This window comes from Fonsecaea nubica (genome assembly GCF_001646965.1).
Source record: "Fonsecaea nubica strain CBS 269.64 chromosome Unknown Scaff22, whole genome shotgun sequence".
Lineage (NCBI taxonomy): Eukaryota > Fungi > Ascomycota > Eurotiomycetes > Chaetothyriales > Herpotrichiellaceae > Fonsecaea > Fonsecaea nubica.
Genome location: NW_019173695.1, coordinates 220,163 through 232,918, shown reverse-complemented (window position 1 = coordinate 232,918; position 12,756 = coordinate 220,163). Strand labels below are relative to the sequence as shown.

At 53.1% G+C, this 12,756-nt stretch overlaps 3 protein-coding genes across 3 annotated transcripts; 2 read left to right on the top strand and 1 right to left on the bottom strand.

The window, feature by feature from the left end:
• Positions 1-24: 24 nt before the first annotated feature.
• AYO20_04323 (hypothetical protein) lies at positions 25-1,449 on the top strand (the record flags this gene model as incomplete). Its single annotated transcript, XM_022642621.1, has 1 exon — positions 25-1,449. One exon carries the CDS (start codon positions 25-27, stop codon positions 1,447-1,449), a length of 1,425 nt encoding a protein of 474 aa, XP_022501439.1.
• Positions 1,450-7,773: 6,324 nt separating this feature from the next.
• AYO20_04322 (hypothetical protein) lies at positions 7,774-9,198 on the bottom strand (the record flags this gene model as incomplete). The annotated part of the gene is made up of 1 exon (XM_022642620.1): positions 7,774-9,198. One exon carries the CDS (start codon positions 9,196-9,198, stop codon positions 7,774-7,776), a length of 1,425 nt encoding a protein of 474 aa, XP_022501438.1.
• Positions 9,199-12,199: 3,001 nt separating this feature from the next.
• On the top strand, positions 12,200-12,587 carry AYO20_04321 (hypothetical protein; the record flags this gene model as incomplete). The annotated part of the gene is made up of 2 exons (XM_022642619.1): positions 12,200-12,311; positions 12,397-12,587. 2 exons carry the CDS (start codon positions 12,200-12,202, stop codon positions 12,585-12,587), a joined length of 303 nt encoding a protein of 100 aa, XP_022501437.1.
• Positions 12,588-12,756: the final 169 nt, after the last annotated feature.

Sequence of the window (12,756 nt, the reverse complement as noted above, 5' to 3'; positions counted from 1 at the left end):
ACAGACCACTCGACAACCGCCTCCATGTTATTATCACTGGCGCCTCCTAACCATATGCAGCAGAACGACGTAAAACCACCCCATGACTATCCAATCTACCCTAAACCGACACCTTCGCGATATTCACCTCCACCGTCCCCTCGCAACTTACCTCCATTCTTAGAGGACTCGAGGATGAACAACTCTCACCGAGGGTTGCCCCCATTACCTACTGGTCTCCCTGGGGCACTGAGTCTTCCTCCTCCAGAACGGGGACATTCTACCGCTCCTCCACTTGGACATCTCCCGGCTCCGCCTTCACAATGGGCAGGCCAGGATGAGTCGATGCGAAGCTGGCTCCATGCGAAGGCTGAGGAAGATCGCCGGAAGCAAGAGGAGGAGAAGACGCGGCAGGAAGGTCTACGACTCGACCAGAGACGCATTGAGCAGGATATGCTGCGGGAGTCTCTGCAAGGAGGGATCCCTCCGCCGATGGTTCCTCTGATTTTCGCGGGTATTGGTGGTGGGAGTCTTCCTGCTCACACCTTGGAGTGGGCGCAACAGTATCTCGCAAGCTTGACGATTCAGAACCAACAACAGCAGCAACAGATTCAAGCTCAGCAGCAGCAACTCCACCAGCAGCAACTACAGCAACAACAGCAGCAGCAGCAGCAGCAGCAGCAGCAAATGTCGCCAGACATCCACCGAGATCGAATGATTCAGTCAAATCCCTACGCGGCTCATCAACCTCTACAAGCACCACCACCACTCTCACAAGCCCCAGCCGCTGTACAAGCAAGCCAAAGTCGCAGTTCTATTTCTGGGCCAGTAACAGCTACTCCTACCTCACTTTCACGTCTCAACACGACCGATTTTGTCCCCGGTTCGTTAACCAGCCAGCCAAACCGACCACCAGTCCATCAAATACCACAAGCGCAAACTCCTGCAGCGGAGCAACCATCTGGCCCGGGTTTGTTTTTCCATCACTGGACACCACCCAACCCGACCTCTTCCTCGGCGGGAAATCAGCCGCCGACGCCCTCAGGCAAGAGCACACACGGGTCGCCATTTTCACAGCACGCAGGATCACATCTACGCTCAGAGTACCAGAACTCGCCGAAGAAACGGAAGACGGCGAGTGGGCATGCAGTACCCGTGCCCCCTACTTCTCAGCCATCGGATCCATCGCAGCCCAGGTCGTCCCGGTCGTCCAGAGAACGAGAAATGAGCCCGGGTCATCGAAACAGGGCTACGCAGCATTCGCGCCAGGACAGTGACGCATCGTCCCGCGACCAGGAAATGGGCGCACGCAACATTGCTCGGCCGAGTAGTCGTCAACAGCGCAGGGATGAGCTCAGCGGCGGAGCGGGGTCCAGCCCAAGGAGGAAATTGACAGGCTCCTCTACCAGTGGCTCGAGCGAGGATAGTAATCCTGTTCGGTATGAGGTGTTAAAATCTGAAACGCGGTAATAACACGAGCCACTTGGCAGGGCTCGGAGATGAAGTGAGCGATTCGGACGCAGCATTGTCGACATGGCACTTCTAAGGTGGCAGCGGTATTTTCGCGGGCTTGACGATCCCAATTGAGATCCCAAGCACGCACGCACGCCGTCAAGCTCTAGTTATGATTGCGCGATGTTATTTGCGCGACCTCCACATCCCGGTACTACGCTGGTAGCAGCAATATCAAGAGGACCAGTTTGAGAATGTGTCTCGGACTTTCCAGCATTGGCGGGGTTGGCGACGAGATCTACGAGTACTCATCCGCCAGTCCCTCGTACGCCGGTACAAGTGCATCGATCAGACCACACACCCATGAGCCGCTCCCAGGCAACCACCAGATAGCTCACGCCATGTTACGAATTGTCATTTCCATGATTCCTGACCGCCTTCATCTTAAGTTTGGGACCTTGGTCACAGGCCATGACGACGTAGCTGACGGTTTAATGTCGGTTAAGGCGCTTCGTGGCGCTGGACGGGATATGAGCACAGATTTGGTGGAGACTGGAGTTCGATTTGGCGAAACCAAATGTGGGAAGAAGCTACCCAAAGCGGGCGAGGCAGGGTGGAGAGGAGTGCCCAAGGAAGCTTGCTGGCTCGTTAAGAGAGAATGATGGGCATGGCATAAGCGAAAGCTGGCGATACGGGGGAGATGGAGTGTGTTTCGAGGAAATGGCGCATCCTTTCGGAAGTTGCACTGGTGACGATATGATTGCGAGTTGATCGTGGGTACCGTGGGCACCGTGGGCAGATTGGCTGATGCGAAGGAGTTATCGAGGCTGAAACTGAACCGAATATGTCAGTTTGGTGGCATGGCATTTTGGGGGCACGGAACGGCCTTGGAGGCTCCACCTGAGATTGCGGTGATCAGCCACATGGAAATGGGCTGCCACGACGCACAGACAGCCACCATGACGGATTGGGCGACTTGAAACACGACATGTTGACGATTTTGATGACACCAGATAGAACAGGCAGGTAATTTGGGCGGGATGTGTCTAGACTTTGACGTTAGTGGGATTGGATCACCCAAGCTGCTACAAGGACATGTACCTAGTGCCCGGTCCTGTGATTATTGCGCGTCGGGCCGTATTTTGAAAATGGATACAGGATGTTCAGGATGTAAGGTGGATACGGAGGGAGGGACTGTGGTGCCAGAGCCGGCCAGAGCTCTGGTGTTGGGAGGGTTACAGGAAGGGGGATATAGATGGGACATAGAGGGAGATTCAACCAACTGCTTGGGAATGTGTTGTGACAATAAAGTGAATCGAATATGATGAAACCAACATGAACCAGGCGAGGGCAAAGAGGGTAATGGAGTGACAGTGTTGTGCCCCAGCTGGCTGAAACATGGTCAGTGGACGTTTCACATTATTTGAGGGAGAGTGGCTTGTGGCTTGTAAACAACAACAACAAAAACAAACCAAAGCAAACAGTTGAGCTCTGACGCGTATTGGTACTTTTGGTGCCACGGGTGCCCCGTTTGGGGAGGCTTAAGCAAGGCGTGGCAGAGCATGGCAGAGCATGGCAGGCCACTAGGCCCAGCAGCTCCAGGTGACTAAGTCCCTTAGGGCAGGACACCAAGGGTAGCAACTTCGGAGTCCGGGAAGCCAACTCGTTTCAGGTTGCGAGCTGCCAATTTACTAGGGGGGCCAAGAGGGCCCAAGGACCACAGCCATGGATGCCCATACGAGTATCCATTAGGTACTCATTAGGTACTCGTAGGTACCAGGTGCCGAGAACACACACTGTTGCACTCTGCGAATTTCCACCTGCAACATGTCCGTTACCGTCACTCGAACATCTCTCGTACCTCACCTTCACATTGACCTCTTTTATGTTGATGAGATACAGTAATATGTCGACAACATATAAGAATGGCTACCTAGGTAGACTCAATAATGGCAAGTGACATATGTGCTCACCTCTCTCCTCGGTACACAGTACATAGATTCGTCTACCAGTAATAGCAATTCAGCTGGGCCACATGTCATAGCACATAGTCCGTCTGCGCACATATCGCAGGCAAACAAGCCCTCTCATGTGCCACCTCAATATCATGCTTCTCTCTTTCGCCCTCGCTTCCTTTTCCCTTCTCTTCATTGTTCACCGCCTGGTGCCACTGCAGTTGTAGCACCATCCATGCTCGCCGAGTTTTTGAACACGAGGGAAACTCAAACCAAGTCAACTCGACCAGTCGGTGATGCCGAGCTGAAACCTTTGTTTCCCCCCATGCCATCATTGCACTTGGTGACCAGCTGAACTCGTCCATGCCCTTGCCTCTATACTGGTTGACGTTGGTAATTGAGTTTTCGACTTGACTAAACAACCCATCAAGATCCATGACCACCTGAGGGAATTGACAGCCAAAGGTATCCCTTCCCTGTTGTTGATTACTGACTCTGTGGGGAAGGGAAAGGCTCTCCTGCCCTTTCGCGCGCTGATGCAACGTCCCTCACGATCTTGACGACTTGGTATTGGAACAGGCCGTTCTGATTTACGTACAACCCAGTAGAGTTCTCGTCTCTGAGCGTCAAGTCTTCCCAAACAAGACACATCATCATCTCCCCTCTTCCCCAATCAAGCGCAGCTAGCGGACAGCCAATCATCGGCCCTCTACTCTCGACGTCGCTTCGTGAGTATTACGTCCATCGGTACTAACGCCACTCGACTGTCCGCATCACGACGAGATTATTGAGTTCCTGTGACACACAGCTCTCTTCCAGCGCTCCTATCACCTCCTATGCAGCGGCTCAAGGTTATCTTTCCTGTCGCAGGCACATACCCGCCGGGGATGGAGAATACGTGCAAGAGCATCGGACCATCTATAATCAGTCGATGTTGGCAGAACCGGGAACAACCGATGCGATGCGAACATGATATTGACTCTGGGATACGTCTCTATCCACGACAGCGGAGACCACGTTTACCGGCGAACCTTTCAAGCTGGACCCGTTGCCTTTGCCAGCGATTTGCAGACATCACGACCGTTGCCTATCCTTGTCGGGCCACTTTATCTCCATCACTATGCTTTCTCCTAACCGTCGCTTCCAAAACTTGTTTCTGTTACGCCGTGGGTCTGAACGACGTTATCGCCGAGAAATCTCGCATTACACAGGACGCTGGCACACAAGATAAACCGAGAGACTGAGAGCCACAAGAAGGCAGTATTCAGCTGTACATCTCTCAAATGTCGTTGACTCCAGACGAATCATGGCTCTCGACTTTCCTGGCGAATAGGAATCCATGTCCGCTTCAACATGTCAGATCCACTTTCCAGAACCTGTCATGGAAGATCTCTTGACAATGAGATCGAGCTATAATGTTGCGGCATCCAGCGTGGAGGGTCGGCGTGTATCGCGAACCGGTTTCCTGGAAGCGAAAGTGTCTCGCCCCCGAGAACCCATTTATTGACTGCCAAACCGTCGGATGATGAGAGCCGCTGTGGCTGGCTGAGGGAGCTGAGCATCAGCAGCTGTGAGCCAACCAGCTTTGCCTTTACCATCCTCTGCCCGTGCTGTTATGGACCTGCCATGGCATTGGGACCACTTGATTGGTGCACGGGCCACCAGGCTGTCTTTTTCAGGGGCTACCACGGTATCATCCGGTTGGGTTTGCTTGACATGATCGGGCGATGAAAGCGGAGTCACTGTCACCATTTGCGTTCAAGGTAAACGGGGAGAAACTCCACCCGTATCCAATAACAATCGAGGGCACCCATTCCATGCGTTGCGGCCACGAACTACAGCGGGACAATGCAGTCTATCGGCTTACCCAACGCTCGAGGATGGGCGCCGAGAGCAACCCTTCAGCACCAGCCACATTTTGACGGCTGAGGCTGAAGGATGCTAGACTTCAACATACAAAGGAGGTCGTTGGGCGATCGCCGTTATCTACATCACTCTCTCCCCTTTCTTCCATTCCTCCGGCAAGTTACCAGCCCCTACCTGCGACTCTGCCATTCCTCCCAAACTTGGGCTCTTCACCCTGACACGATCCATCTTGATGCTCTCGAAGTTACAGTGGCAGCAACCTCAGCTGTTGGCACGGGGAGTTGTTCTCCAACAATTGTGACGCCTTGTGAGGCTGACACCCTCATACCTTAAGTTTAGCTGCGCAATGCGTTGGAACGCCTGGAGATGCTTTGCAAGACTAGGATCACCGGAACTGCCGTGCACCTCTCGTCGACGCCTCGTCACTACCTCGATGTCCCTTCTTCTTGCCGCAGCGTCCACGATTCCCTTCCGAACTGCGTTGAGCGATGCTCGAGGATTGCTGGGATAGCTGGGCGCCCTCTGGGGCCTACGCCTCCGTATACCTCGGAATACCGCATTCACCTCCACACGAACCTTCGGCTGTGTTAACGCCCAAGCGGTCGACCTTACGATGAAACTCAAAGATTGTCTCACACCAACAAAAATGTGACTGCTTACAACGGTCTCGCAGCTGGCACAATGTAAGTGTTGGAGTCTATCGCAATGCGCAGGCAGGTGTGAGGACCGCGCAAGTTACCTTGGGATGAGCGATTACACCCTTTTTAAATCCACAATTCCCGCCCCGAAGAGTTGCATTGCCTTTTCCTCCAGCTGCAGAGCACTGCTGTTTTGTGGCTGTACCTCTTCCACTTGGTTTACGCATTGGATCCACCAAAACAGGTAGGCGTGCAGCTTCCGAAAAAGTTTTCTGCCCGAACGAGATGTACCACTACGACTCGCTGAAGCTGTTCCTTCTGACCCACGCGACTGGAGATATCGCGCTTTCTTCCTGCCATGGATTCCGATGACTCCTGATGCGCTCCTAGATTTACTCTTTAGGCGGCTTCCATCTACACCTAGGACTTTGTACGCACCGACCAAAACATCTGTGTGTTTCAAATGGTTTGTACTGGTTGAGTGGTTTCGAGTTGGAGATTCATGGGCGACCCAGCTGAGCCTCAGCCTCATATTGTTTTGTATATCTGGCGCTGATTGGTAGTGCCTGGCAAGCCCTTCCGCCTTCAGCCGCAGCCTCCAGCTCTGTTCTTTCGCCCCCAATTTTGGAGCGCAGCCCAGCCACCCACCCACTCACTACTTTTCATCGCGGATTGACTTTCCTCTTTCCTCCTCGTCGTTGATTACCTTGTTCATGAATGGCATATGATTTTCCCCCCTGCTATTCACAAAACCCTTTCGGGTCATGTATGACGACTATACAACGACAAATGCCATTCAGACCAGAGATGACTAGTTATGTTACCAGACACGGAAAAAGACTTGGACGTGCGACGACGATGCAATCCAATCCAATCTAATCCGGGGACAGACAGACAGAGAGGGAATCAGTCAGTCAGTCAGTCCGCGGGCGTGATTTCATGCGTGCGTGGCACCCCAAGAGCCTGTGGCTCGAGTTGAGCTGAGTTGAGTTGGGCTGAGCCACTCACTCTCTCACTCACTCCCGATACCCTCTCGACATGAATGATGTGGGACATACGTTCTATCTATCTATCCCTATATCTAGGCGTTGGAATCACTCGCGCGCGCGCAGTGCAGGCGTGTATCTTCCCAGGGTATAAACTACGCTTTGGTTCTCCGTTTAATCCGACCATGTTCGGTGGACGTGGACGTGGACGTGGGTGTAGACGCAGACGCAGACGCAGACGCAGACGCAGAGACCTCATTATAGCGCCGCTAGTAGCTGTCGTTGTCTAGCAAGAACTAAATAACAGCCTGAACCTAGGTAGCTAGCCAGCTAGCCAGCTATCTAGCTATCCAGCAGTGGAATTTGAATGGAAGAGTGCAGATAAAAAGAGGCGTGGTCAGAAGATGTGTCTCGTGGAGCAGTCGAGCATAGATACATACTTACATATATGAGTGTATACCTGCATAGGTATATCTAGGCATGTATGTATGTATATATGTATATACATTTCTCTCTGTCTGTCTGTCTGTCTGTGTTACGCACGTCGTCATGAACCAACCAATTCATATCTCTCACCCCAAGAAGGGGGGCGTAGAAACAGAAACCAGGACGCCATTTGAAGATGTAATTGCCATGTGGAGTGTAGTGCAGTGTAGTGCAGTGTAGCAGCGTCATGTCATTACCTCGTACCTTGTGCCATTCCCTTCGCGATCCGCAAAACGTTGATAAACCAGATAGATAGGTGGATAGGTAGGGAGACAGTGGGATAGGATAAAATCGATTACAAGTGATACTTCCTTTCGATTCGAGGCATTCGTGAGATAGCGTATCTCGGCAGTAATATCCTGCTCGAACCGTCACAAAAAGCTCTCCAATCGAGACTGTCCTTGAAGTGACTTAACCAAGCAAGGTCTTCAGATTCGCCAGTGCGGCCTCCAGCAGCTTGGGCTCGTATTGCTGCCTCTTGGCGCCGTCAATGACCTCGGTGATCTTGGGCACGATATCGGCGGCGCCACCAAACTTGTCGCGCGCGTACTTGCGGAAGGCAGCCTCAATGCTGCCCCCGTCGCCAGCGGTGGTGGCTTCGTCCAAGGCGACGGCGCGCGGGATGACCTCGGAGAAGACGGTGCTACCACCAGCAGCCCCCGAGATGATGTTGAACCACTGTTTCTTCTGCTCGGGACGCATCAAGTCCAGCGCGCGGGCGAACTGCGTCGTCTCATACGCCGACACCAGGTGTATAACGGCGTGCGCTGTGGCTAGCATCCAGATCATGCGCTGCTGGGCATCTTCGTCACCCATCGCCGCAACAGGATTCCCGGCCCGTTGCACCACCAGATCAGCCCGGTCTGTGTCAAACCCAAGGTAGTACTGCGCAATGCAGCTGTCGTCGGCGGCAGCGTGCGTCTTCATCACCTGCGTGATGACCTCGCTAGCTGCGTTGAGTAGCGGTAGCTCGACGCTTAGCCGCACCTCCTCGTCGCGGATAATGCCCACGTCTTTGTTGATGATGGCGGTCGCAGAAGCCATGGGTGGGGACGCGCTCAGCATCCGCGGACCGCGGTTCTCAAACATCCAGCTCCAGCCCAAGGGCGTCTTCCCTGTTGAAGCGTCCTTGGTGGTCAGCGCGTCGTAGAACTTCTGTGTATCGACGCCATTGATCGCCGCCAGGCCCATGATTTCTGACGCCGAGGGGATATGGATCCCGCACATGACCTGGTTCAGCGCCTTGGCCGACTGTCCCGCGCCGAGGCCGCCAGGGATGGGGAACAGCGTCGTGCCCTTACTGGCGACATTCTCGAGGACCGATTTGGCGCTGGTTTCTTGGAGATTCTTCATGTCGTCTGAGGATACCATGATAGTCAACGTGCCGTTAATTGATCTTGCGACGCCACCAGACACAGGTGCATCAATGAGCCGAACATCCGGACGGCGGAATTCACTCGTCAGCCGCTCACGTATGGTAGATGGCTGTGTAGGGGGTATAGTGGCGTGGATGATGACCGTGCAGTCCTTGGGCAGGGCGTGGACCGCTCCATTATCGTCGAATAGTGCGGAGTGGACGTGATGGTGGTTTGCGACCATCAGACAAACGACCGCAGCGTTTCTGACAGCTTCTGCGGGCGAGCTGGCAGCTTTGGCGCGGGACTCTGGGATCTCGTCACACGTTGCCTGCCAACGGTCCAGCGTTGGTCCGTAGATGTCGAACCCTGTGACTGGGAAGCCCGTCCTGACCAGGTGCGTTGACATGGCAAACCCCATTGCTCCGAGACCGATGAAGCCCACTTGGGGGAACTGGTTTGCCGTTGACATGACCGCCATTGTCGCCCGACTGGTATATGATAGTTCTGGAGAGCGAGACAGGTAGATAGATACTCGTCAGGGTATGTGAAGACCTTGGACTCTGAACGGGAACAGGGTCACAACTGCCGAGTCATATAGATGAAGTTTTTGGCGCGCTATCTTCAACGCGGATGTCTCTTGTCCAAGAAGCAGGGCAAAAGCAACGGTCAAAAGGGACATCAATCAAGTGAGCGATGCCTGAGAAGGGAAAGGTAGTCAAGATTCTCGTCAAATAAATACTTGCCGACACATGTTTCGTGTCGTTCTCCTACGGTTAAATGCCAATGGCCACCCGGTGTATGTCGGTGCAGAGACCGATGCCTGGGGATCAAAGGGGTGGAGATGCTTGTGAAAGGTGGAGGACCCTTGCAGCAGCATCTTTTCGTCTGTCTCGGTTGTTGAGATTGTGGAGAGATTGAGAAAACCAGCAAATGCCGACCGACGGTGTCGTGCGGAGGAAATGCCGCGATCTATATCACGTGATTGAATAATGCACGTGACGGGAACATGAACATCCTCGTCATTTGAATCTCCCAATTTTCTCGTCTTTTGAAGGATGCTCCTCCACTCTGTTTGCCTTGCATCGACCACAACATCTTCTCATCCATCGAGCTGGGACGTGCAGCTATTTGTCTTGCCCAATTCCATCCGTCTCTTATTGTAACCGCCTAGTTCCTAAGGCGTCACTGCAGCAGAACTCCTATCAAGTCTCGCCTAAAGGTGAGGCTTCACCCTTGCAAGCGTCAGCGCCCGGCATGTCTGTACAGTGACTGGGAAGCAGGGTGCTCTCACACCCTCTCATTTACGTCTGTGTAACGTCCCGGAACTCCCCTACGCTGTCCTTGTTACTCCAAAGTACCATTTCCAACAGCGCGTGATCATGCTCAAGCCACCTCACTCTCCAAGTCTCTGTAGCTTCCGTTATCTCCAGGCTCTATTGGCCTGATATTCCAGCCCTCACTAACCGGGCAGTTTTAGCCCTGTCGTAATAGGCAGACTGCGGCGCATTTCTGACATGCGTGTCCAGACCTTTTCCGCCGGGCAACGTGCAGGAAGTCCTAGTTGTATCGCTCAGCCTTGCCAGTTGCCTTGTACTGCCTCTAACCGCTGAACCAGTGTATAACATGAAGCTGCTTTCCTCAGGCACTCTGTGCTTTCGCAACCACTCCTTGATCGACTCTCGTTCCCCCAAAGAAACAGACAACAAGTTAACGATTTCAAAGCCATAGCCAAGATGCCCAGCAACAACTCTTCTAAAAAACTTATCCATGCTAAGCCGAAACACAGTGAAGTTCGGTCGACTGGCAGAAAGCACCATGATAACGATGATACCAGGTCACAGAGTGAATATTCATCCGTGACTCCAGTCTCAAGCTATCACCACGAGGCATACAAAATATTCAAGGAGCCTGTCCGACACGACGATGATGACAGACCAAGCTCACCGCCTCCCAATTCCAGGCCTCAGCGAAGAGAGAGCACGGTTCGCCACCGTTCGGATTCCTTTCGATCAACAACAGAACGCCCAACCCTAGCTTGGACTCTCTCAGCTGGTGTCCCTTACATGCCCATATACGAGCATATTGTGGTGCTCCGCAGGAACGGTATATCCGTCAGACTTGGTCCGGAAGGACTCAGAGCTATGTCTCAACACAGCCCGCTTGAACCACGGCCAGTGAGCCACATTCATAGTTGCGGCGCCGCTCACAATGCCCCCATTGATGTGCATAACCCATCACCACAAGAGAAGCAAGCAGTCACCGAAGCCATTATCTACATTGTCGGAAATTGTGGGGGGGAAGTTGACATGCCCGGGTTCGAACCTCAGCCTCAGCCAGCAATGCAGTGCAGTTCTTGCTCCAACCCCATGTCCAACTCAGCCTCTCTTCGACGAGAGATGGATGAGCACAACCGCCATCCGTATCAGAATGGCCACGGATGCCATGGAGCAACATACGAGCCAAAAACTGAAGGCAACATCCCCATCGGCCTTGCCAGGCCCTTTGAAACGGGCCACCCAGATGTGACTTGGGCTGGTCATAGTCGATGAGGATGATCCACAGACCATTATGGATCTCTTGATGTTGCGTCAGGCTCTGGGGCTGCGGGGATCTCTTCACTTTTTTTCCCGGCGTGTGGAATCTGAGGCAGGTCTTGTCCTCTACCATGAACCTTTGTTGTATATTATTGTCGCATCAACTTACCCCTTGTGGCTTCTCGACTGGTATTGACAGGAGTTTTCGGACCTGTCATGGAGGGTGCGTTGGAGCACCCCCTTTTCCCTTTTTCGGGCCACTTTACTCTGGGAGAATTGCTCGTGGACATCCTTTTCCCAGTGGGTTTTTTTCGATAGAGGAAAATACTTTGTCTTTCGCTGACCAGCTCTTCAGCCTGATGCCCGATCTTCAGGCCCCTGTCGACTTCACCGTGTCGCGCGTGTCTAGGACTTGTGAGAGCAGGGGTAACCCTTGCACCAACTACGTCATCGCTCTCCTCCACCCACCACACCAAATTATCCACGTCTTTTCCATTTGCACTACATCCCTTGTTCTCTTCCAGTTTCCTTTTTACAAGAGAATTTGATTCTGTCCAATGAGAAGCCATGCCTGTAGGATCACAAACATGTTTAGATCGAGGTGACGTACCAGCCACACACACCCCCAGGCAGCCTCCTGTGCCACATGCCTCTCTTTTCGCACATGATGGCATCATACTGCCCATGTGGCTCCCAACGGGCATTTCTGCATGCGTGATCGTCCCTCATTCCAAGGCTCTATATGGTATTTGATGTGCCCGTCTCTGGCTGACTTGGTATGTGTCTTGCCCACGCAAACCCCATCAAGACGAACCAAAACTTCCCACAGTCTCCCCAGACGCCTCCATTTTATTTGATTTTTTGGGCTGCGCCAGCGATAGCCTTGTAGCACATCACCCACGGCAGAAGCGCGTTTCGATTCGCCCGCTGAACGCTCACTACGTCATGGAAGGCGCAAAGAACTGGTACAACAAGCAATACGAGTCGTGGGTGCCGTGGATTGAAGACAAAGTCCTCGGCTGGTTTGGGGAGAACAAGACCAGCTACGTCGCCAAAGGTACGAGACACCAGAACACCTCACCCACCGCCCAGAGTTCCTACCCCGTTTGATGTGCTCCTTTGCTGACCGAACTGCGACGTAGATAATCTGGGCAAGACCAAAATCACCGGCGACGAGAACGTGGACGCCATCCAGGACGACGTTAATAACGGGGTAGGCGGGCAGTTCGGCAAGGGTGGCTTGCTCGAAGGCGTAGGGAACCTGACAAGTAAAGAGGTGCTCAACCGGGGGGAGAGGAAAGGGAAGAATGAAAAGGGCGGGTATGGTTTGTGACAAGAGACGTGGAGGCAACTCATACTACCATAAAGGACGTCGGACATGTTGCTCTTACTGTGAGAGCGTGGATGGACAGTGAATCTGTTCTTGGAAAGTGATTGCATTGAAGTTCACTGCTCATTCAATTCATGATTTTGGTGCTCATTGATCGTAGCTCATCATTACA